General features: G+C 41.0%; 1 protein-coding gene across 2 annotated transcripts in view; it reads right to left on the minus strand.

Moving 5' to 3' along the window:
• KIAA1549L (KIAA1549 like) overlaps positions 1-22,593 on the minus strand; it is a 207,620-nt gene that overhangs the window by 52,964 nt on the left and 132,063 nt on the right. For both annotated transcript variants that reach the window (XM_043549158.1, XM_037899872.2), the window contains 4 exons: positions 21,093-21,264; positions 18,142-18,305; positions 11,503-11,693; positions 1,933-2,060 (listed from right to left, as the gene is read on the minus strand). In XM_043549158.1, the coding sequence (XP_043405093.1) occupies positions 1,933-2,060; positions 11,503-11,693; positions 18,142-18,305; positions 21,093-21,264 (655 nt within the window). The remainder of the gene's footprint in view (positions 1-1,932; positions 2,061-11,502; positions 11,694-18,141; positions 18,306-21,092; positions 21,265-22,593) is intronic.

The following is a 22,593-nucleotide window of genomic DNA, read 5'->3' on the forward strand; positions in this document are numbered from 1 at the left end:
TATTGTTACAGACATACTTGTTGACAGGTATTTTGAAATAAATTACCCAAATTATTGAAACTGGCATGATTATATTGTGTTCTTTTGACAAATAAAATATGCAGAATTTTTAATTTTTTGGCTCAGAATTTCCCCAGGAGTATGCAAGTAGAGGACCTCATTGCCTTTAATGGGGCAACATACAGGTGCAGGAGTCCATTAGAATGGGTGTGTAACTGGATTTACAAATCCCAGACTGAGCATGGGCAGAAGGGAGAGGAGAGTCTTCTCTGCTTGCAGGCTGACCACACCCCCACGCAACTGCCAGAACTGCCAATCATGAAGACACCCACCCACAGCTGTGACCAATAAAGAAAACAAGTCCAGCTATAAAAGAGGGATAACAGAGAGGGAAGGGGAGGCAGAAAGGCCTTGGATAGCAGTGGGGCAACAGACCCATTCCAGGCTGTCTCTGAGAAACTGACAGAGAGACAAAAGGAGACTGCAAGCCCTGGAGTTTAAGGGCTGATAGACTCTGTTTAAGTTAAGAGGTTATAGCGTGGTCTCATCTTGATGAACTGAAGGGGGACCAGTTAGGAGAAAGCTAGGACCCCTAGAGAGACTTCCCCAAGAGCAGCTGACAAGGTGTCATTGCTGAATTGGGGATCTTATTAGTAAAATCACAGCTTTGTCAGCAGAAAACAATACAAACAGTATGAGCATGCAACACAAAGAAAAGGAATGTGTTCTATACATTAATTTCTAACATGCATAATAAAGTCACTTTAAAAGAGAACATTTCAATTGTATCAATACTATATTCCCTGTAGAATGCACTGCTACTAAATAATCAGAAACTGCAGAAGGAATAAGAAAATGTAGTGCAGTTTTGCCAAACAGATAAATGAGTTTGTCTGTTATTCTATGTATCTGTGTATATGGTATTATGTTTTTGTTAAACAGGTGGTATTTAAGCCACACCGCATTTTGTATCACATATAAGGATCACCACAGGGAGATGTTATGATTGTATGCCATTTGTAGCATAAGCACCAAAGAGATTACACTACTGATGTACTGAAGTAGGAAGGGGTTAAAGATTTGTATTAAGATTTTCTGTTTGCTTCAGCTTCCCATTCCCTCCCTGAAATATCTTGAACAAAGCAGGAATTATCCTCTTGTGCCTGTGACAGAACCTTAGCAGGTCACGTGTATTTTAATTCTCCCCCTCTAGAAGCAATCGTTATGTCTCACTCAGAGTCTGGCTTCACAAGGCTGTGAACACAGGGCTAAAACTGAAGAGGAAGAAGGAAACAAGCAAAAACAAAAGCAAAAAGAGAAGGGAATTAAAATCCAACACTTATTAGATACACCTTATACACTTTAAATCACAAGATCGGCATCATCACAAAGGACTGGTAAACAAAGTCTAGTGCAGTATCAGTCTCTTAGTACCAGGAAGAGCTGTCACTGAGGCCATTAGCAAAGAGATGGCAAAAAGGAGGAGGGTAATAGAGAGCATCGAACCCTCATACCTTTTCACAAAAAACTGTTACCTGATGAATGTACTTTATCAGATCTGGGCCAGCTGAGAGGTAGCAGCAATTGAAATGAGTGTCCTAGGGCATACACAGAGACACACCAAACCCAGTCTATCCCACCAAAAAGCACTACATTTCATTTCATTGGTTTGCTGCTAAAATCAGTAAAGGCTTAAGAAGGCCCGGAAAACTGTGCAAACATCAACCGGTTCCATGTCAGATTTAGGGAAGGCACAGCATATTATGGCTCAGAAGAAAAAGAGAAGCTATAAACAAGAATAGATGCATGAAGGACTAGTAAGTGTAGGATAAAGGTGGAGGAGAATTTCAACATGGCATATCTCTGTGTTGGTATCTCTATGGAAGTAACTGCAGGCATACAGTAGGTCTTTCATCAGGAAATACTTCTCACCATTTCTCTTTCTTCCTTCATCTTTTGTCATTTTCTGCTGGACCACTACTTTCTGTGAAGAGCTTCTGCCTGAACTGGGCTTTCCTGATTCGTTGCTGATGACAGAACCATTCTGACTAGGCGACCTGCTGTAAGTAACCATAGCAACAAGGAAGACTGTAAGTTTCATCTGTATAAACCTAATTTCAAGGTTATTTCATTTGCACAGTTTGCATCATTGGCTTTTCAAGTCTTTGATTTTGTACACAAAAGAGATAGGAAATAAGCCACACAACAGAAACACAATGAAAGCAGAAATGCACTTACAATATTAAAAAATTACTTTTATGTAGGCTCAGTCCTGAGGAGGATTTCAGTGAAATCAGAACTGATTATTTCTCCTGCACGAACCCAAAAAGACACAGGAAAATAATGCAAAAGGTAAAAGAAGACATCATTTGTTTGGTATCCACTAAGCAGTTCAAATAAAGCAGATGGTTTTTAATGCCAATTATTTCATGAACATGGCTAAACAGATTCATTGCAAGCACTTTCCCCCGATTTAGTCTGCATCTGGGTTCACAGGTTTTGTCAGATGAAGCTGAAATTGGTTCCTTATTCCCAGTTCCTTAATCGTGGTACCAGCACTTTAATCGTGGCTCCCTGTTCCTTATTCAAAGGGCAAAATTATTTAAAAATAAATCAGTGTAAGATTAGATGTTTAGAAAATTCATCATATTAAATTTATCATATTCAATATTACTAATTATTTAATTCTTTATTAAAGAAATTATCAGATAAGGAGCCGGGGTTGAACTGGTTGCTGTCACATCTCCACTTCCATATAGTATACAGGGCTTGACTAAGAAGCTGGGTTTTGATTGGCTGTTTGTACCAAAGTGCATCTTGGGTCACCTGAAGTGATACAGCCCTGCGACTGTCAGCTTGTTCTGAATGATCTGAAATAAGTCTCTCCTCTAATGAAAGCTTTTGTTCCTGCATGTTGTGCTGCCAAATGCCACCCCTCTCTCCCATCTTCCATTTTGAATACGGAGTTTGAATAAGGAGCTGGGGTTTGGCAAGCTACATGTGATAAAGTAAGTCTCAGATCACCCCAAGTGACCTGTCCCAACAACCATGAAGCTGTGATGTACCGGAGGCGTGGAACTTCCTGACTTGAAACTTATTCTTTGAGAAAAATTGTGGCCCATGTCACCAGCCCTTCTCCCCTCCCCTCCCCATAGACCCCATCCCTGCCCCCGACACCCTTTAGCAGAGCAACAGGAGTGGCAAACGGGTGTTTTGGAATGTGAAGGTATGGGTCTATGCTTGCAGATAGAAGGACTTGGCGGCAGGTGTTGTATTTGTACCATCTGTTGGTTGGTTGTTCTGCATGAGTGTTGTGTGGCTGAGCTTTGGACTCCTGAACTGGCCAGCTGAGAAAGGTCTGTTTGTCTCTCAGTGAGGGCCTTGTCAGTTGGACCCTTGCGGCTTTGAATCAAACAAGTGTTTGAAGTCTGAATGGTAATTCCCTCCCTGTGTGCTAGGGAAGAGGCTGAGCAGTGATATTAGTCAATTGCCAGGTGAACAAGAACAGCAGCAAACTGGATCAGTTTCAGTGAGACTTTGGAGAGGTAGTGAGATTCCTGTTTTAGGTACGGCTCAACAATACACCAGGTAGCAGATATGGATGGTGAAAGAACAATTGCTGTGACCTGCCTTGGATGTACTATGTTTTCCTTTCTGCAGGAAGACCAAATAGATTTCTAGAGTATGAAATGAAAGCTGGTGGAGGAGAAGATACATGGACTGGAAGCACAGGTTGTAACATTGTGCAGCATCTGAGAACCGAGAGACTTCTTGGACTACCAGATTTGGAAATCATTCTCACAGATGCCACAAGGGGACAGATCATCAATAAGGAAACTGGAGAGAGTAGAAACCAAAAAAGTGGACAGGCAATTTGTAACCAAGAGGGGAAAGAGAGGCAAGATGCATTCAACTCAACTTCAAGTATGAAAATATTTTCAGATACTGAGTAAGTCAACTCCAGAACAGCTTGTCTCTGTAGGAATGAAACAGAAAGCTATATAGGACATACCTGAGGGGGATCCTTGCAGTATGAAATAAGCAGCAACTAAGAGAGGTTCTTCAAACCTTCTAAGAATGCAAACAATCAGCACTGGTGGCTCCATATTAAGAAGAGCCAACAGAGTTCAGCAAGGGCCACAAAGACAATAGGATGATATGCTGTCTCCCTGGAATGAGGATATGATTTTTAACTGTGGTACTAGACAGAATTATGAAGTTGTTTGGCAAGTCTCCACCGATGATGATGATGATATGGCATCACATGGAACTATGCAAATTATAGAAGATTAAAGCATCTTGGATGGGAAAGGAAGAAAAGTGAAGTGCAATCTTCTCAGAGACCCTACTGCTCCAATGAGCAGGCAAGAGAGAAGATACTGTTGGCTGCATGACGTGTGTGAGGTGGAAGGTTTTGCTTTGTTGAACATTGGGCCACATTTCAATGGATGAAGAAGCTGTACAAATGGGATGGCCTACATCTCATAGTAGGGGCTAACCTTTTTGGCTGGAGACCAGCTGAAGCAGCTACGAGGACATTAAACTACCAACTCAAGAGGAGCGTGATAAGGAGGCAAGTGTGGCATAAATCTCAAATTCAAGATGCCATGAACAAAGTGAACTGATGTGGCAAAGAATGAGCAAAGAATAAATTTTTCAGCTGCTTATATACCAATGCGAGAAGTCTGGATAGCAAGTAAGAAGAATTAGAAATGTTCATCGATGAAGAAAAAATACTTACATAACTGACCTACAGAAACCTGGTGGCACAAATCACATAAGTTATGAAGTGTAGGAAATCGCTATGGGTAGCTAAAGACAAAGCATGGCTGGCAGGGCTAAGGACAATAACGAATTTTTAAAGAAAGAAATCCTAGCAATGGCACAAGGCTATAGGCATTTTACTAGATGGAGATGGTAAATTTGTTAATGATGATGCAGAAACTGTTCAATAAATATTTCTGTTCTCTATTTGTATCACATGAGGCTGCCAAACTACTTTCCAGCCCATCAGCTAGCCCTAATAACATGCTCCCACGTGTACTCAGAGTTGGCTAAGGATGTCAGACATCAGGGCCTGCAGCAGATGTAGTCTCCAGGCAACCTAACGAGCACAGCTGACCTGTAGTAGTCAACCTAATTGACTGTACCACCTTATTGGTTGGCATAGTCAGCAATGGGCAAATGCTTTAAGTAGCAGTTCAGCGGCTGCTTAAAGCATTTGCCCGTGGCTGCAATAGCTTCTGCACCTGCTTGATCCCAGCCTTGCGCCTGCATTGGACCCAGCCTTGCCTCACTCCTGGAAACCTGGTTTTGACCCTCAGCTCCAATTCCTGACTTCTCCTCTGACTCTTGGCTCTGGCATCTGGCCTCTGACTCCGCTTCTGATCCTGGACTCTGACTCTGGCCGATTGATGCCTACCCCAACCACTAGGCACAACTGCCTATACACCAGTCACTGACAAAGGAGAGCTGTGGCCCACCACTGTTAATTTTTAATAAATTTTTGAATCTCAGGAAATTCCAGAAGATTGGAAGAGTACTGATCTTGTGCCAATATTCAAAATGTGGAAGTGGTATGACCTAGCTATCCAAAGTCCAGTTAGCCTGACATCAATCCCAGGCAAAATAATAGAAGAGCTGATATGGGATTCAGTTACTAATGAGTTAAAGACAGGAATATAATGAATTCCTGTCAAAGTGGTTTTATGGAAAACAGGTCTTATCAAGCAAACTTGATTTCTTTCTTTGACACTGCAAGTTTGGTTGATAAAGATAAAGCATTCGCATCCGTGCAGTCTCCTGTGTTGATAGTACATATCTGCAATTGGCCAATTAGAGTTGTAGCCTAGGAGTGCTCTACAGAGTCCTCACTGGCACTAAGCTCTCACATAGCAGCAGGTGCAAATAATGCTTTCTGCCATCTTTGGTTGGCTAGAAGACTCCATCCCATCCTAGTGGAAAATGACATGGTCTTATTTATACGTGCTTCGTCACCTCTTGTCTGGACCATAACAATGCGATACACCTAGGCATGAAGCCTTCAGCAATTAGGAAACTCCAACTAGTATAGAATATCGCAGGACATCTCCTCAGCCATGCAGGCTTCCACTGACATGTCGCTCCTGTCTTCCACTCCCTACCCTGGCTTCCCATAGAATTTTGAATTGAGTTCAAGGTTTCGGTCCCTACCTGGAAGGAGCTCAGTGGCCTGGGCCCAGGATATCTAAAAGATTTTCTAAGCTCCAGAATGAAGACTGGGTGTAGTTAACAACTCTGCTCCCCAGGCACAATGGCATCTACAATAAGGGTAAAGCTTGTCTGTGCAGCAGAAAGAACTTTCTTTGGGGCCAGTCCCTGACTGTAGAATGAATTCCTCCATCACAAACCTCACCACCTTCTGCTCCAAGGCTCTTTTCTTTGACCTTGCCTTCTAACACATAGCACAGGGCTGGGCAAACTTTTTGGCCCCGGGCCACATATAGGAATAGAAATTGTATGGCGGGCCATGAATGCTCACAAAATTGGGGTTGGGGTCCTGGAGGGGGTGAGGGCTCTGGTTGGGGGTGCGGGCTCTGTGGTGGGGAATGAAATAAGGAATTCAGGGTGTGGGAATTTCAACATGGCATATCTCTGTGTTGGTATCTCTATGGAAGTAACTGCAGGCATACAGTAGGTCTTTCATCAGGAAATACTTCTCACCATTTCTCTTTCTGCTGGACCACTACTTTCTGTGAAGAGCTTCTGCCTGAACTGGGCTTTCCTAATTCGTTGCTGATGAATTCCAGGAATTCCAGGCTGGGGAGTGGGGTGTGGCCGGGCTGAGGGCTCTGGCTGCGGGTGCAGACTCTGGGGTGGGGCTGGGGATGAGGAATTTGGGGTGTAGGACAGTGCTCTGGGCTGGGACCGAGGGGTTCAGAGGGCGGATCAGGGCTGGGGAGGGGATTGGGGTGTGGGAAGGGGTGCAGGCTCCAGCTGGGTGTGCGGGCTTTGGGGTGGGGCTGGGGTACAGGAGGGTGCTCCGCGCTGGAATTGAGGGGTTCGGAGGGAGGGAGGAGGATGAGGGCTGGGGCAGGGGATTGGCTCAGGGGTGCAGGCTCCGGGCGGCGCTTACCTCAAGCGGCTCCCGGAAGCAGTGGCATCTCTCTTCTCCGGCTCCTATGTGGAGGCGCAGCCAAGCGGCTCTGCATGCTGCCCCATCCTCAGGCACCCCCCCGCCGCTCCCATTGGAGCGCTGGACGGGGCCATTGGAGCACCTAGGAGCCGGAGGGGGCCATGCTACTGCTTCCGGGAACCGTGTGGAGCGGCCCCCGACCCTGCTCCCTAGCTGGAGCGCTGGAAGCCCCTGACCCCACTCCCCAGCGTGAACTTGAGGGCCAGCTTAAAACAGCTGGCGGGCTGGATCCGGCCCACATGCCATAGTTTGCCTACCCCTGACATAGCAACTTGTGTTTTTTATTATTTAAATATAAATGTTAAACCCTGCAAAAACAAGACACTCGACTGCATATGCTTCTATCCTTGGGGAGAGGATGAGAGAACAAACGACATATGACATGTATAGTCACGGTGTTTAATGCACTACTGGAAAGCGCTCAGATACTGTGGTGATGAGCATGATAAAAGAACCACTATAGAATAGATATAATATACTTAGACTGAGTACCACATGACATTTAAAAATACATCAATGCAAGGTTAGTTTTAGAAATGTCATCACATTAATGACTGAATATGATAAAAAAATAAATTACTAATTTATCTATTAAATAATCAAATGGGGATGAATACTGATTTTTTGATGATTTTTACATGCATATTGTATGTTTACTTAAAAAAACACAAAATAAGAGTTGGCTAATATATTTGTAAGACCAGAAATAAATGGCATATCCTTATCTCTTCATAAATTGTCAGTCACAGGCATATGTCACTTGGGATGACCCAATATATATTTTGTCACAAACAGCCAATCACAGCCCAACTCTTCATTCGGCCTCCATGTACAATATGGAAGTGGGGTGGGGGCGAGATGTTGCAGCATATTGGGCAAGAACAAAGCTTTGGGCTATTTCAGCTCCTTCAGAACAGTAGGACAGTCACAGGTATGTGTCACTGGGGGTAACTTATTTTGTAATGTACAGCAGTCAAAACCCAGCTCCTTATTTGATTATTTAATTAAAGAACTAAGTAATTAGTAATTTGTTAACACATTCAGTCACATTAATCTGATAAAGTTCAATCTTACATTAATGCATTTTAAAATAATTCTGGCCTTTGAATAAGGAACCGGGAATAAGGAACCCACTTCAGCCTTGCTTTTGACAGCCATAATTCACAAACACAAACAGACTCCTTTTCTCCCTGTGAACACCACCCTATCAAGCCAGTGCCACTTTTTCCTGACACTCCCAATGAAACATCATTTACATGACCATCTTCTTTGTCACTGTACGGATTGCTTAATGCGCTGAAGCTGCTACTGCAGCAACCATGGACATGGGTGCAAGGGTGCTGGAACAATTTGTACAGGGAGGTGCTGAGAGCCACTGAACCAAACTATAAACCCTGCATATGATGGAGACCACTTCAAGACAGGGGGTGCTGCCACACCCCCAGTACCCCTAATTCCAGCACCTATGCTGGGGTGGGGTCAGAAGTGTTGAGAAGGGGTATTCTCAGAAAGCATTCTCCCTACAGAGGGCACAAGAATGCAGAATAAATCTGGGGCATTCTGACAATTTGGGTATCTGCCCTCACACAGAATTCATAAATTGTGCAATTATGAACTCTCTGTATCTCTACGAAGCTGCAAACTTCATTTTGAAGGTTGCCTTCCCTATAGTCTCTGCCCCCAGGCTGGACCATGATTTCGAAGTGTAGTGATACAGCACTGACAACGGCTGATTGTTCAAGACCCACAGAGGCCTTACCTGTGGAGAACAAAAGTGTAACTGCATCCTAAGGAAAAACTGTTCTTTTCAGCTTCCCTCAACAGCGAGCTCGTGGATTTAGAGAGTGGAAATTCCCCAAGAAGCACATAGCATGTCTACACTACAGACCTCACTGTGACACAGCTGGGCTGCTGTAAGGTCTCCTGTGTAGCCGCAATATGCCGGCGGAAGAGAGCTCTCCTGCTGGCATAATTAAACCACCCCCCACGAGCAGCGGTAGCTATGTTGGCAGGAGAGTGTCTCCCACTGACATAGCGCTGTGCACACCGGCACTTCTGCCAGTGAAACTTTTGTCGGTCAGAGGGGTGTTTTTTTCACACTCCTGAACAACAAAAGTTTTACCGACAAAACTTCTAGTGTAGACATAGCCTAAGTAGGAGCTTTTAAAGAGGACTCATAGGGGGAAGACAGGAAGGAAACATACAGGAAGTTAGGACAGGAGAGGGTTTGAAGGAACCATGCTGCCAGTGGGAAGGGGGTAGGATCCAGAGAAACAAATAAAGGGCAGCTGTCCTTGCAGGATCACTGCCACCACAGAGCTTCTAAGTGTTCCCCTTTTAAAAAAGAAACTCATGTTTATTAAGCTGAAATTTCAAAGTTTCTTTCAAAGTTCAATTATAACAAAAAAGTGTCTGCTCTGATCAGATAACAGCCACTTCATGAAAATCTGATACAACATGACCTTTCCAGGTTGTGAATTGGCCTGGAATGAAATTGCAAGTATCTCAGATGGTCATGTAATATTTTTCATTTTCACAAGTCAATAGGCAACGGACACCATCATAGGACCTAACCACATCAGCCACACCATCAGGGACTCATTCACCTGCACATCTACCAATGTGATACTTTCCATTTGCCCAGAAAGGCATCACAACAGTACTGTACTATATGTTCAACCCACCTGACAGTGGGAACCGTCTTCCAGTGAATTCCTGAATCAGTAAAAGCTTACTGATCAGAATTGGTTTAGGAACGCAGAGATTTATTACAAAAGGATTTTGGAGAGACAGGGTGGGTGAGTGAATACCTTCGATCTGTTGCTGATAGAGACAAGCTTTGAGGTTACACAGAGCTCTGCTTCAAGAGGATTTTGCATATACCCAAAGCAATTAATGGATTTTTTTTCTATTAATGGGGAGAGTTAAACTCTGTGTGTGTGTTTACACAAGGGTGAAAGTCAGGAATCAAAGAGGCTTGAAAAACATCTTTAAAGAACAGCTCCTGATGAGACTTATCTTTTAGGAGCATAGCACCAGCACCTACAGCTGTTACAGTGATAATTTCCTGTGTGGCATTGTGTCAGAGAATTGAAGACTTTAAAAAGGACAAGTACCACTGAGTTCATCTGAACCGGATAACTTGACTCCTGTGCTCTTCAACAAACATAATGATCTGTACATAGCGTACCTAATACATCACTGACTTTAAAAGCCGGAAGGATTTTAGATGAGAAGAGCAAACTAATCCTAGGAACCAAGAAGGGCTTTTTAAACTAGTTTTTTCTGTTTCCTATGTATACTATCTCTGAGTAGCCTCCTCCTAGATAATCTATTATATAGGAGACAATTACCAAAGCGAACATGTTAACATACCTTTTTCTCTGTATGTAAAAGACAGAAACTTCTAAGTTTTCTAAGTCATGCTAAGTTTTCTAGGTGTTTCTGACAAAGCAAATCTGGTACAGTGCATTGGCCGGTATAAAATAAGACGAATAAACTGAGATTTACTTTCCTACAAAACTTCTCTGCACAGACCAAATAACCTCCCTTTAAGCAAACAGTCTAAAAAGCAAGGATTTTATAACTCCAGTGAAACTGACATTAACTCTAGCCTTTATTCTCACCGCTAAAATAACAGATCTATATTTACTCTATTCCCTTCAGTAGAAAATTTCAACATCAAAAATTCTCATGTTCTTCACCTGTAAAATGAATTTAAGTGACCCCACTCATTCACTGTGAAGGAATACGAGAAATATCTAATTTTACATAGTTTTTCAAGCACCCCAATCCATTGGATTGGAGCATTGGATACTCATTGTGTTGTTGTTGCATGTGCTCTGGACTCTGACATTTAATATTATTTAAGCGTTGTTTGGGGTTCTGTTCAGCCTTTAATAAAGATATAGGAGCAGATCCATAGGTGGTATAAATTGTCACTGTAGCTATGCCAATTTACATGAACCGAGCATCTGTCCTATTGTCCATTTGCAAAATTCAGATCCAGGTTCAGATTGAGCCTTTCCAAACTTCAGATCCAGGGTTTTGGTTCTGACCTATCACTAGCTAATATGTTGTCCATTTTCCACTCATCTCTTTAACTAGTTACACATATGAAAATGTCTGCTAAAGCTTCACTTCATATTATCCTACTTTCTTTAGCAATCTCACACATATGGTGAAAAACATCATCATATGCCAGACACTTTTCCTGAGGAACCAGATGCTGCGGGCACTGCATGGGTGCCAACCTCACTGTTGTTTCATTAACAGCCAGCAGCATCCAGCCCATTCCTGCCTTCAGCTGAAGTTTGTTCAGTGCATACCTTTTTCTTGTTTCATTGGACTTGGCAGTTTTAGTGGTGCTCCCATCCTGAGCAATTTCTCTCTCCTGGGAGGCAGGAGCATCTCTAGCTGGCAGTGGTAGCACCACAGTCTCCTGAGTCACAGGTAAAACCTCATCTTCAGCTCCCTGCTGACCTAAATGCTGTTTGGCATAGTCAAAACCTTGTACTGGCTGCAGAGAAGGAAAAAACAAACTGTGGGATTCCAACATGCATTATATGTTCAGACAATATCTTTTGCTGTTACCTAAGAGCATGCTGCATCACTGCCAATTATCTATATTATGGTTACGGTTGCAACTTTTAACTGTAGCACATACCCTTAATTATATGCGCTACAGTTAAAAGTTGCAACCATAACCGTAATTTAGATAACTGGCAGTGAAGCAGCATGCTAATCAGACTTTTATTCAATGTGTTTTAAACCATTAATGGATATTAAATTGTCCTTGTTTTTAGTAAGATAATTGAGAAGTCAGAACTGAATGTAAAAAAGAAAGAGGATAAGAGGGACAAAGATAACAGAGGTTTCATATCCATTATAGATTGAATTAAGTTACCAAAATAAAGATGTCATTTTTTCTTGAATACATGTGGTTGACACAATGCTATAAACATATATGAAAGCACATTGAATGAGGAGATGATGGTGGTGCTTTTTTTGTTCCCAGAGCAATTCAATTTTACTCTCACTGTACCCCTAAAACATGCCCAGTAACATTCCAGTAAATAACACGTCAAAATTATAAGCCTAGTGCTTGAAAAGGCTCCTTCAGGCTCTTCTGACATTACTGAACATTTGAGTTACTCTGGAAAAATAGCCATCCAGATTTGAACTTTACAGTTGGGCCAAAATAGTGAGTTATCCACAGTATCTTCTGCTTTGTATAAACATTTGTTCCACTTCTGTCCCTTCATGACAATAGTCAGAGACATATTTTATGGGTATCTGAGTCTGAAAATTTTGCCATCTCTAAGAAAAGATCACTTTCATTCTGTTGAAAGTGGCTTGTCACATTTTCAGTCTCCTACTTAACACTAATGCTGATTTTTAAAGATGCATTGACAGTGGTATTCATCTGATAAGCAGCTCCAGCAGAAGTGCACTAAGCAGATACTAAATGGACTAGCATTGATTTGGACCAACAAAGCCTTAGCACATTATAGCAGTGAAGCTTACACCATATCAGAAATGCTGGCCCTATTAACAACCATTACTCGCAAAGGACAATGCTATCTGCCCCGTTGGGAGCTTTATATCTTCCCAATACTCTGAAGGGAAAGCACCAAAAAAGATGCCATTAGATCAACTTCAAGGGGAGAGGGAATAAAAAAAGGACAAGAAAGTCATATGAAGGACAGCTAGGGAGAAATACCATAAGCCATCCTAGACGCTAATAAAATGAGTAAAATTAATGGTTTAAAGTATTCATTATATATGTTAATTGTGAGCAGAGAGCATCCTAGTTATTCTGTAAAAGGGGTATTAAAACAGAAAACCTGTTACTAGACTGGTTAACAGACATTACCATCCCCCCTCTAAAAATGGATCAATATGTTACAAAGTATACTTCAGTCTTAAAAAAAAAAAAGAAAAAAAGGCAAGAATCAGCAAACAAATCTTTTGACTTAACTCAAGAGTGGTGTAACCATGATCTGATTCCAACAATGCTATATCTAATTATTTTGAGTTTTTACTTACCCCTCTCCCCCAATGACAAAACTGTGTTAAAGGAAGAGCTGGAGAAAACATTCTCATTAGCTGACATACTGTACTAAACAACAACATTTGATCTTGGAACTCTGCTCTGTAGAAGCCCCCATGAGCAGGGGGCTTTAGCATCCCAAACTAAATTGGCAAGACTAACATCTGTTATCATGATTTACTCTGCACTGCAAGGAAAAAGATATCATCTGGCAAGATTTCTGAGAAAGATTTAATGAGTGGGATTTTAGTAAGGCTGTTGAAATGATATTTGAACACAACTGCTCAAGTAATTTCTTACATTGGCTGGATGAGACTAGAACAGATGGTATGGGTTGCTGCTGACATTTGTTTCTTTGGAATTAGAGCTGTCTGGAAAATGGAAATCTCTTCCTGTGAAAAAATTTCAAATTTTTGAATATTTTTATACTGAATCAGTACAAAAATAATTTAAAATTTGAAAATTTTTCCACAGGAAAGGATTTTCAGAAAGATTCTATTTGGGGAGAACTGAAACCAAATTTTTCAGCTTGCCCACTACCCACCTGAAGGCTCTTGTAAATTTCACTTTCTCCTGCTGGAGGCTGAGTGTCTAGGCTCTATGCCTTCCCCCTAGCCCAGCTGCAGCTCCCCAGATGCATGTACATAAGTCATCATTTCAATTTTCCCAGTGAAAAAAAATCAATGTTTATAGCACAACTGAAATCTTCTCATAGAAAAATTTTATTTTGTAAAAAGGACACTTTTGGTCAGAAAATCATTGTTGGAAGATTCCTGGCCAGCTCTATTTGGAATGGTGATGTAAAAGCTGATAAATACCAGAATGACCATGTATACTCTCAAAAAGAAAAGGAGTACTTGTGGCACCTTAGAGACTAACCAATTTATTTGAGCATAAGCTTTCGTGAGCTACAGCTCACTTCATCGGATGCGTACTGTGGAAAGTGTAGAAGATCTTTTTATATACACACAAAGCATGAAAAAAATAAGGTATTTTTTCATGCTTTGTGTGTATATAAAAAGATCTTCTACACTTTCCACAGTACGCATCCGATGAAGTGAGCTGTAGCTCACGAAAGCTTATGCTCAAATAAATTGGTTAGTCTCTAAGGTGCCACAAGTACTCCTTTTCTTTTTGCGAATACAGACTAACATGGCTGTTACTCTGAAACATGTATACTCTGCGTCAGGCGATTTTTTTTCCCCTTGTATGCTCTCTACAAATGAACGGTGGCTCTCTCTCAGGGCCTGCAGTATTTACTTTTGCTTGAGGGACTTAAACTGTGGATGTTATCTATATTTATCTAATAGCTTATTCGTCCTTTAAAAAAATAAAGAGGGGGAAAAAAGGTGACAGACTATACAATAAGATTATGGCTTTTAAAGGCATGCTATGAATTAGAACTGAAGAGATGCAGAAAAAGAAGTTAATATCTGCCCAAAAAATCCCCCATATACAAACGTAGCATTTAAAGACTATTAAAAAAATTCCCATCCATTCATTTACTCACTGCTCCAAAAGTTTCACATTCCTCAGTTTATTCTCTTTATTTTGGAACTAATACTTTATCTGAAACAAATGGTAATGGTGCCTTTTCCCTGAAGCTCAGCACACACATTGCCAGCTATTAAATCAATCCAGACTGGCAACAGGATTTAACACAACTCCAAAGAAGGCTGCTATAAACTATACTGTTTATGAGCAGCTAATCTTTTCTAACTTCATTTATTTATTCATCCTTCAATAAGTTACAATAAGGGTGGTTCCTATATTACCATGCTGAAGCAGGAATCCTGCTTTTACAGCAAATACCGGTGTAACAGGCTGTCTGTCTGATAAATGCCTCCTCATGGCGGGGGGGCGGGGGAAGACAACACTCTGCAGGCAAACTGCCACACTTTCCCTCTCATGGGACTCCTCAATAGCTCACACAGTCATGTTGTTTTAAAGCATTCCCCTTACAAAGGGGATCCAGTTTATTCAGTCCATACGCACATGAATATTCCATGCCAGCTTCGCCCACCTGGCCACTGGTTCCACAGTTCAAACAAACTGTTTTCTCCCCTTGCATCAGGAATCCCCAAGCCCTCCTTCCTGGAGCTGGGTTATAATCCCAATGGTCTTGCTCTCTGGGAACCAAGACTCCTCAGGCCTCCTTCCCACAGCTGGGTTCAGTTCAGTCTCCCTCATTCCCTGCAAGAACCAGTCTTGCTTCCATCAGCTGCTTCCTCAAACCAGCTACAGCTTCCCAGACTTCTGTCCTACCAGGGCCTCTCAGTACCCTAACCTGAGCGTGACCAGCTCTCACTTGAGCTCCCTCAGCCCTCTCCTTTATATAAGGCCTGACTAAAGATCATGTGACCAGTGAGTCAGATGACTCATTCTCGCCTCCTGAAGAGGTGAATTTAGCTTGTCATAGGTGGACAGACTACTATCTCCCCTTAAAGTGCCAACCACCCAGTGACACTTAGCCTATAAAATGATATTTAAATGCTAAAGGTTTTATTACCCTTCCACCCTTTGTTCACTAATTTAATTCCATTCACACAGGAAGGGTTCTGTGAAATGATGTAATAGGCAGCTCTATCTGAAGAACTGCAGTGCCCCCGTTAACAGTAGGAATAGGACGGCAGCAATGAATAGGCAGCTCTACTCTGCTAGTTTTCTTTGACATAAGGCTTCTGAAATCAGATCACATAAAACTGCACCACTAAAAAACAAAATAAGATGAATACGAAGGAGGGTTCTCCTCACAGAATTTTAATTTCTTTTATTTTAATGCAGAACAGCCAAAAAGTACCAGAAACCCTGACTCTGATAAACAGATTTCAAACACAAAATATACAGAAGTGAGTTTTCAAAACTGTTTCTTAAACTGGAAATATCTACTGCAACTCCATTTTTTGAACAGATTTTGGCCTGGAAGGTTTGCAATAATCAAGTGGTTTCAAGCACTTTTGTAATGGATGAAATTGTACATGTTTACTTTAAAATATTCTATACATGTTACCATCAATCATTTATGATTCTGTAGTAATTATAGCACTGGTACTTATTGTTATGCCTAATAGGCTCAAACTCTAAGTAGGTTAAGATGAAAATATATTGTTCTTCTTGAGATATTCTTATTTCATTATCTTCCAAAAAATATATTTCTCAGACCATTTTAAGCAGAAACATCAACATCAGAGATGGGAAAGACCTATTTAACCATCCAGTCCATCTCCCTGCCAGTGCAGAATTGTTACCTCTATCATCTGTTCAATCTACACCTTCCAATTGGAGCTGACGGAAATGTTTCTGACAAAAGAGTTTTCCATCAGAAAATTTTTCCAAGAACATGTCATTTAGATAAAATATCCTTTGGAAAAAAATCAAAATGAAGCACTTTGATAAGGTTGAAACATTCTATTTTGACCTTATCAAAACGCTCAGAAAGCAAGCAGGGTTTTTATGATTTCAGTCCCCTACCTGCGAAAAGAGGGAAGCCAACAGGGAGAGTGAAGGGACAGTGATGTGCACACATGCTCATTAGCCTAAAAACACCTCACCCAGTCCTGGCTTTGGTGGGTTGCCTAGCCTAGAAGCTGAGATTTTAGTAATGTTGGGTAGGTTGGCAGCTTTTTTCACTATGGGGAGATACAGTACTTTAAAACAGAATATGTGATTTTCTAGAGGGAGATTCAAATGGGGGACTTATCTGTCAGTGCCCCTATAATTTACATGGCTCATTAAGTAAAGGGGAAGAATAATTTCCTTAATTCACTGTAATCTATATTTGCAAGTAAAAGAAAAGAGTGGTGGTGAGGGAAATGGTTGCCATTTCTGCATTACTAATTGGCTGGAACAGTTCTAATTTAGTACTAGATTCTCAGCTTCTGTCAAAGCAAAGAACTTTAACTATTGAACTCTTATTAGTGCTAAAGGGAACTGCTTAGCAGAAATTCTGTGCATAGAATTGAGAACATTTCTGTCACAGGGCAAGGCTTCTCCCCAACTTCTAAACTCACTGCCAGGCTCAGTCTCCTTTAAGAAGGTTTATTCTCTTAACAGAGGCAGGTGAACAAAGTGAAAACAGTCTTTTATGTCACTCCTTTCTCTGCACAGCAACTAGACACCCATGTCTGGCCCATGCCAGCCAACCCAGGCTCGTGGGACTTGGGCTGTGTCATTCTTACACAGACTTCCCAGCTCAGGCTGGGGCCTGGGCTCTAGAACCCTACAACATGGGAGGGTTCCAGGGCTCTGCACAGGAGTTCACTCTGCTCCACTCCACTACACCATGGCTTGGCTTGGCTTCACTAGGCACAGCCTCTCTCAATCACTCTATCTCCCATTTTCTGCCCTATGGCAGTCCAAGGGTAGCCCAGCCCTCTTTATTGGCTAGATTGGGCTCACCTCTTCTTCCACAGGTAGGTGGCCTTAGTTCTACTGGCAGGGACCAGCTACACTGTGACAACCTACCTTAGAAACAGATCAAGGTTTGATTTTCCATTTTTATCTTTTGCTCCCCAATTGACAGAAGAGACAAATGCCATGGGTGAAGCATGCTTAGTCCTGTGGGAGGGAATAACCATCTTCTGTATGATTAGACAGAAGTTGTTATGGGGTCCAAGGAAAGTCCTATGGACTCTAGCCCTTCTAGGGTGGAAGGGTGATTGCTTTGGCAGAAGGTCTCAAGTGGGGGGCATAAGCACAAAGCCAGGAGAAACTGAGGCATAGATCTTTCATCTCACTCCAGGAAAAAGCAAACAGGTTCTGTAACAGCTGAGAAAGTCCTAGCCTGAGGGTACTGACCAGTTAAACTCTCAAATGTCCTTTAAATATGTTTAGGAAAGGATTTGAAGAATGAACACTCTGGAAAAATTAATGAATGTGCTGAGACTAGACATCTCCTGATTGAACAGACACTTACTTTAGCTCTCTGAGGCAGGTTCATCATGGGATCTGGTTTGAAATCATTCTTGTTCTTCCTGCACAGAACTGCTGTGATGATGATGATGATAACCGTAACCACAGCAATGGGAGCCAGTACTGCTGCAATGATCCACAGGTTGTTTGGTGGGTTTTTCACCACAGCTGCATAAAATCGCAAGCAAGAGAGAGTCAGTGCTCCACCATCAGTTGCTATGTAAAAGCAACAGAAGAACTAGCTGGGCACTTCCTTAAATGGTCTTCACATAACAATTAGTACAAAAGATTTACTTATTCATTTATTTCAAGTTGGATGAGATCTCACTCAAATGGCTCTTTCACAATATAAGTAAAATAACGTTGAATGAAACAAGCCATCGGTGTTTTCCTAAGATAAAACGCCAGCAGAGCTTGGGCTCAGATAGTTTGTGTGTGAAAAACGTGCACACTGTGCCCAGTCCTGCTCCTACAGAAAACATTGGTGCAGACTCACAGCTGCTATAAATTTGCATAGCTCCTTTGAAGCCAATGAACTTAAGACAACTCACACCAGCTAAGGATCTGGTTCACTGAGCATTTTGCCATCAACATCAGCAAAATGGTCCCTTTGTAGGGCTGCTGTTGTGCTATAGCTTTTTTGGCAGTCACGGGATGCGTTTCGCAAGAGGACAAAATATGGCACTTGGGGTGGGGATAAATATAGAGGCTGGGAAAAATCATTTTCAGAAATATTGATAATTGCACCGGAATACAAATTATTTTCATGTATTACCATAGTGCCTAGGACAAACCCCACTATGCTTGATGCTGTACATCACAGCACTAATGCATATCTCACCTTGTATTACTTGTTAGAACATCTTTACCTAGAGGGCACTCTAAGATTTTAGATTCCATTTTATCTGAGTAAATTGCCCCTTACATCTCTCAGCATATACATCTAATTAGTGTATATATTAAATATCCTGCTGTGAAATAAATGCAGAGTTTTCTCATTTCATTTCTTTTTGCAAATGCTTATGCTAATCACCACATTTTGTTTCTTAATTTTGTTTGACTATTAAATGATTAGGCTTAACCTGTATTCTGTATTTATTTTCCTATCTTACTGGCTCCTAGCATGGAAAAGGCGATTATGAAAATACTAGTGTGACATTTCTAACAGTCTTACTCCACTTTCTATTTGACTTAACAGACTATACCAAGGACCAGATTCTGCGAAGTGACGCATGCCCTCAACTGCCACTGACTCCACTAGCTGTCAAAGGCACTTTGCACCTGGTAGCACAAAGCCCTAAATGTATAGCATCTGGCTACCAGTAATTACCATAGTACAACTAGCTAAAAGCCTGTCTGGGGCTTGATCCTGTCATCCTTGGACACTCAGACCTCCTTGGAAATCAGTTGTAATTTTGATGTGCTGGAATAACACAATCGGGTGTTCATATTTTTGCACAGAATCTAAACTGGAATAATATGTTTCATTAGATCTCAAAAGAGGCAGTGTAGACTCTGAATTTTAATCAACAGTGTCCCTCTTAATAAGCAATGTTCACGACTTAATGACCTTAGGTCATTAAATTAATATCTTACTATGGGCTATTTTTTGGTTTGGGGTGTTTTAAACAAAGGCTTCAGTCCAAATTTTACCTAACATCCACTTTAATAACCAACTACCCCTGTAAGCAGCAAGCAATTGTAGAAGAGGTTTATATTATGAGCACTGGAAAATGTGCTGTTCTTCCAGAAGAGTGTAGCGAGAAAGGGATGATCTTGTGCTTCATACAAAGGACTGAGACTCAAGAGATCTGGGTAAGTCACTTGCGACCTAATTCAATGCCCAATCAACAGGAGTCTTTCCACTGACTTCAATGGGCTTTGGCTCAGTTCCCTAATCTCTCTGTCTCAGTCCCTTGGTCTGTCTTGTCTACTCAGATTGTAAACTCTTTAGGGCAGGGATTCTCTTTCGCCATGTACCAGTGCAGCACCTATCACACTGGGACTCATCCAGGCACTACTGTAAAACAAATAAAAATGCATCAGAACGAAAAATGTGTAAAATATCTTTCTTGTAATTACAAGGAAATACTTGTACTTTGTCCAAAATGAGGCAATGGGAATATTTTATTTTACTAGCAAGGTACTGGGACGCTTTGTCTCCTCCATTCAAATAATCAAATCTGAGAGTCTTAGCTATCCAAGTTCATAATTTCATTTAATGATGCTCTGTAAACCCTTGACTTCACCTTGTACGGAACCGGAATACGTACACCTACAGATGAGCAAGGCCTCCTTATAACACCATGCAAGTACAAGGTCAGGTCAGCTCAAATCTTGCAAATGCAATATAGTCACTCAAACATCCATTTCAAGAGCATAAAAGCATGTACAGAGGATAAGAGGACAGTATGTTTTTCTAATTTACATCCATTTTAGCAGGAAAGGCACTTTGAAGCATTTTTATGAGAAACAATGTAATTTAGAATTTGAGGGAACGTAATTTATGCAAACAGGTCAAAAATCTCTGTTGTCTGAAGAACAACAAAGACTGAAAATCAATAATACAGTGTGATCAAATCTAGGACCAAACACTGGATGTACTGTACTCACTGGAATTGATATTGCACCTTTTGAGCCATTTTTCTGACTTCATCTCATGCTTATAGCCAATAGTTTAATCATTTGTCAAAATCATTTCTCCTTTTTCTATCAATGTTCTTTGTAGCTTCTCTAATGTCAGTCCTTCATCCAGACAGACGGAATTACTACGCTTTCGTACGCAGGAAGTGCCACCTGACTGAAGATTTTACTAAAACAAGTTCATTTGAAATTATAGAGTGTGGTTAATGAGCACGTCCCGTAATGAATGTTGCATTTTGAATATTCGTTCTGAGAAATGACAATAAATGTGATTAAAACTGGGGATTGAAAACTTAAGAAAAGAATTCTTACGATCAGCTTGTACTTGGATGACATAACCTAACGTCAAGGCCATCCTTTGAGAATCAACAGTACTCAACATTTTGGCAGCTGCAGTTCCCAGCAGAGGTTTCCCGTTGTATAATGTATAGTAAGTCAGTTCAGCAGGCTCCTTGGGTCCTGGAATACGCTGCATTTTTACCATCTTATAATAAAAGGAGAGAGAAAGAGACAGATGCTATGTTTATATTGTACCATCACTTAGATCCTGATCCTGCACAGAGCCACCTCCAGGCAGACCTCTGCATCTGTCAAGAACCCTATTGACGTTAATGGCATGCCACACAAGTAAAAGCTCAATGCAAAACTTCTCATAGAATTTCAGGGCCTTACATTGTTTCATAGTATTGCTTTGTTTACCCAGCATACAGCAGTCCTTCCTGACAACCTTTATAAGGATCTTTTAAAAATATAACTTGAAATCCCTAGATGAGAAAACAGAGGCAATGAAAAAATACAAGTAAAATAGCAAACAAAATGTCAACTCTTTTTGGGGTCTGTACAGTGTAGCCCTGGTGTCAGCTTGCTTCTGCGCCATGAAAAAGCAATTAAACTGAGAGAAATTTAAATGTGCTTTTATTTAAAATTACACTTCGCTGGTATTCTGTGGGTAACAAATCCTTGCACCCACTACCGACAAGCAAACAAAAAGACTCTTTTGGTTTTGTTCTGTCATATTGGTAGAGGTTTGAAAGTGCACCTCTTTATTTTTCCTGTGTTAAGTGGAGTTGTACTAATTATTTATAATCACATGAAAAAGAAAGGGATTTTTCTTTTTTGCATTTTGTTATGGACTCAATGTTTTCATGTAACATTTTTCTAAGATTCATGATTATATCAAATAAAAATGCCCTCCCTTTTAATTGTTTCATATCGAGAACACAGAGAATTGTGGGGAAGATGTTTGCAATGCAAATACTAGAAAATAGTCTTTTTTAAAAATATTTCACAGTAAATGAAGTTTGGAGAAAGGTGCAGAGAACTGACAACTTAGCTTGTGAAATTTTGCAGGCAGAAAATTTTGAATTACATGAAAGTAGGGCAGCTGGCTAACTCTGGTGTAGAAACAAAATAAGCTCTGGTGGAAAACACTGACTGGGAATTGAAAGCTCACAAAAAAAAGAAAAAGGTCATTTCACAGTGCAGTATTCTGTCTGAATCAGCCGTAAAATGTTCAGGTTTCAGACCCTCATTTCAGAATGTGATCTGTGTCCCTGCACAGAACAAGGCCATATTAAAAAATAAATAAAATTTAATTTTAAAAAATCCCTGACTGCTTTGCACAGGATCTCATCACAATGCAGAAATCAGATACAACTTTTACTTCTTGTGTCAGCCATATGAAAGAAGACCTATAGAAATTCTCTTCACTCTTGAGAATATAGCAAAGCTCTTACTGAAGTTAATTTCACTACTAGATTCTTTCTACTAAACTTTGCATGCTACATAAACAGATATAGTAAGCAGAGAGCAC

This window comes from Chelonia mydas, chromosome 6 (assembly GCF_015237465.2).
Source record: "Chelonia mydas isolate rCheMyd1 chromosome 6, rCheMyd1.pri.v2, whole genome shotgun sequence".
Classification (NCBI taxonomy): domain Eukaryota; kingdom Metazoa; phylum Chordata; order Testudines; family Cheloniidae; genus Chelonia; species Chelonia mydas.